Here is a 2,539-nt window from a genome sequence, read left to right as displayed (position 1 = left end):
GTTTGGGGTTGTGTCTGACTGTCTATCTTTCGAGGTTGGGCTTGCTTGTGTGTGTGTGTGTGTGTGTGTGTGTGTGTGTGTGTGTGTGTGTGTGTGTGTGTGTGTGTGTGTGTGTGTGCGTGCGCATGCATGTACTGTATATGCATACCTATCAATAGGTATCACCTTGATATAATCTATACGAAGTATAGAGAGAGAGAGATTTTTTTACACTGATGCAGCTGATCCCGCTCTTGTATTGGATCACATTAGAACAGGGGTAACCAACCTTTTGAAAAAGCTTTTTTACTGATGAACGAGAAGGGCTACCAGTTTGATTTACACTTCTGAAAAAAAAAAAGTTATTCATCTTGTTGAAGACACCGATCATGGTAATGAACATGGGCGTCATTAGGCCTATTTTAGGGAGGCTTCAGCCTCCCTAAAAATGTCTTTAGCCCCCCTAAATAATTTCATTGCATTATTTAAAAAAAAGTATTATTTATTTTTCCTGTACTTTTGCTAATATATTGCATCAAATTCAATGTAATGTGGCCATTTTAAATTATATTTCGATAACCTGCCATTATTGTAATGTTAAATCTCCCAGGTTTGCGTTAGTATTTGACGTGTCTGTCACCATCGCCGCATCAAATGCTAACGCAACAACTGACAGTTCATTGCCGAAAGTCAGGTTGAGTCGACAGCATGGATATTCGACAGTTTTTTAGAAAGGTAAATTAAGTATTCAATGCATCCATGCTGGTAAAACTAGTGACTATAGTCCGCTAAAATATCTCCAGTAACAGCAGAAACTGCACTGTAACAAGTGTTCACTTTTGGATAAATTAAGGTGGTGCTTAATAAAAATTAAGCAACATTTTATTATTAAATACATAAATAATCATTACACCAACTCTTTGAGGCAACACCTATTGAGATTTTGGCCTATATAAAATAAATAAATAAATATAAAATAAATACATTTATTTATTTGAAAGGAATCAGGCCAAAGAATCACAGAGAGTGAGCCGGGGGTGAGCTCTGCTGGACAGGTGAGTCTCTCAGATCTCAAGGCTAATTTTACTTGCAAGGCTGTTCCCAAAATGCAATCGGAGCTTACAGTAAGTATTGAGCAGCAAACTTGTGTTTTTCCAAAGTGATGAAGCTTTTGCATCTCATTGTACTAACTTAAATTGCATATCACGGGAGGCATCTCAAAATACATAGTCTTCTGGGCGCGAAGCATTTATTAATACATTTTGGTAGAGAGGAATATAGGCCTACTGTCATATAGGTTATGTTATCGGGCATCCTTCTAATTCCCTTGAATAACCAAGATTGAACTTTCGAACTCTTTATAATTTCTATTATCTAGTCCAGTTAAAGTCCAGGGGAGGAAGCCCCATCACAGTAAAGAGGATACTAATGTGATGTGTGTAGTTCTTCATAGCCTCTTCATTTTGCTCTCAAAGTGCACGGAATTGATGGATTTTTAACAGAATGTAGAAAAAAATTCTCCCGGGGGTGCATGCCCCCGGACCCCCCTAAAGGGGCTGTGTTCCCCTTGGGGCTAAGCCCCCCTTGTTCTTGAAACCTAGTAACGCCCCTGGTAATGAACACTTTATGCACTTCTCTAATCAATAACTTTGTTATCAAGCTGGGTTGAATGCTGACTATTTTCAAGTTCGTGGCACCGACCTCGCAACAAGTCTGATGTAGAGTGTGAAGGTGAGGGAACCAGTTTGTCAGTAATTTGCCTAATGAAGGAGACTAACTGCCTGAACGCACCTAATTAATGTAACTGTATTTTGAATATTTTCATGGATTTGGGTATAGCAGTTAAAGACCAACCCAGTGGTTTGCATGAAGGTAATGAAAAACATGAGAGTGGAGTATAAAAACGGGAGCCGAAAGCTTGCGGACCGCAGTCAGCGGTGTAGTCGCACTCGTCTTCATTATGTCTTTCAACGGCAAATATGTGTTGGAGAGCCAGGAGAACTACAAGGAGTTCCTGGAAGCTATTGGTAAGAAATATGTGATGCTGGCTCCATTAAAACAACAACAACAACACAGACACCAAGAAAGTAACTGATTGATGTCATATTGTGTGCAGGGGTGTCAAAGGTGGAAGTTGCCAATGAAGACATGGTGACGGACATCTACCAGGGCGCTTACTACAGCATTACCAAATATATGGGCGGTGACAGTGTGACCCACACGTTCATGCTTAACAGGGAGGCGGAACTGGAAGATCTGGACGGCACAACATTCAAGACCACTGTCCGTTTAGAAGGAGGTAAAATCAAGATCCAGTTCCCCAAATATGTTTACACTGCTGAGGTGTCTGGTGACAAACTTACAGAGGTGAGCATGCACGCCTGTTACACTCGAGAATTTTGCTGTGAAGACAGAACTTTATTGGCTGTTCTTTATTCCAGATTAATTCCATTCCGAATGGGATTACCAACAAGATGGTGAGCAAGAGACAAGCAGTGTAATCTGGAAATAAGATCTTGCAAAACTGCATTTAAACCTAATAAACAAGCATTCAACATGG

The 2,539-nt window shown here is 40.2% G+C and overlaps 1 protein-coding gene across 1 annotated transcript; it reads left to right on the top strand.

The window, feature by feature from the left end:
* Positions 1–1,878: 1,878 nt before the first annotated feature.
* LOC109515960 (gastrotropin-like) lies at positions 1,879–2,539 on the top strand. The gene is made up of 3 exons (XM_019870124.1): positions 1,879–2,006; positions 2,096–2,346; positions 2,421–2,539. The coding sequence occupies exons 1-3, from the start codon at positions 1,940–1,942 to the stop codon at positions 2,478–2,480; spliced, it is 378 nt and encodes a 125-aa protein (XP_019725683.1). The 5' UTR covers positions 1,879–1,939; the 3' UTR covers positions 2,481–2,539.

Source organism: Hippocampus comes, unplaced genomic scaffold (assembly GCF_001891065.2).
Source record: "Hippocampus comes isolate QL1 unplaced genomic scaffold, H_comes_QL1_v1.1 scaffold9, whole genome shotgun sequence".
NCBI lineage: Eukaryota > Metazoa > Chordata > Actinopteri > Syngnathiformes > Syngnathidae > Hippocampus > Hippocampus comes.
This window is presented reverse-complemented; position numbering and strand designations above follow the sequence as displayed.

Bases quoted from the DNA above. Each gene is read 5' to 3' on its own strand.
- LOC109515960 (XM_019870124.1), top strand. From the start codon at position 1,940: ATGTCTTTCAACGGCAAATATGTGTTGGAGAGCCAGGAGAACTACAAG. The intron at 2,007-2,095 runs GTAAGAAATATG...TATTGTGTGCAG, and splicing joins GGAGTTCCTGGAAGCTATTG to GGGTGTCAAAGGTGGAAGTT. The intron at 2,347-2,420 runs GTGAGCATGCAC...TCTTTATTCCAG, and splicing joins CTGGTGACAAACTTACAGAG to ATTAATTCCATTCCGAATGG.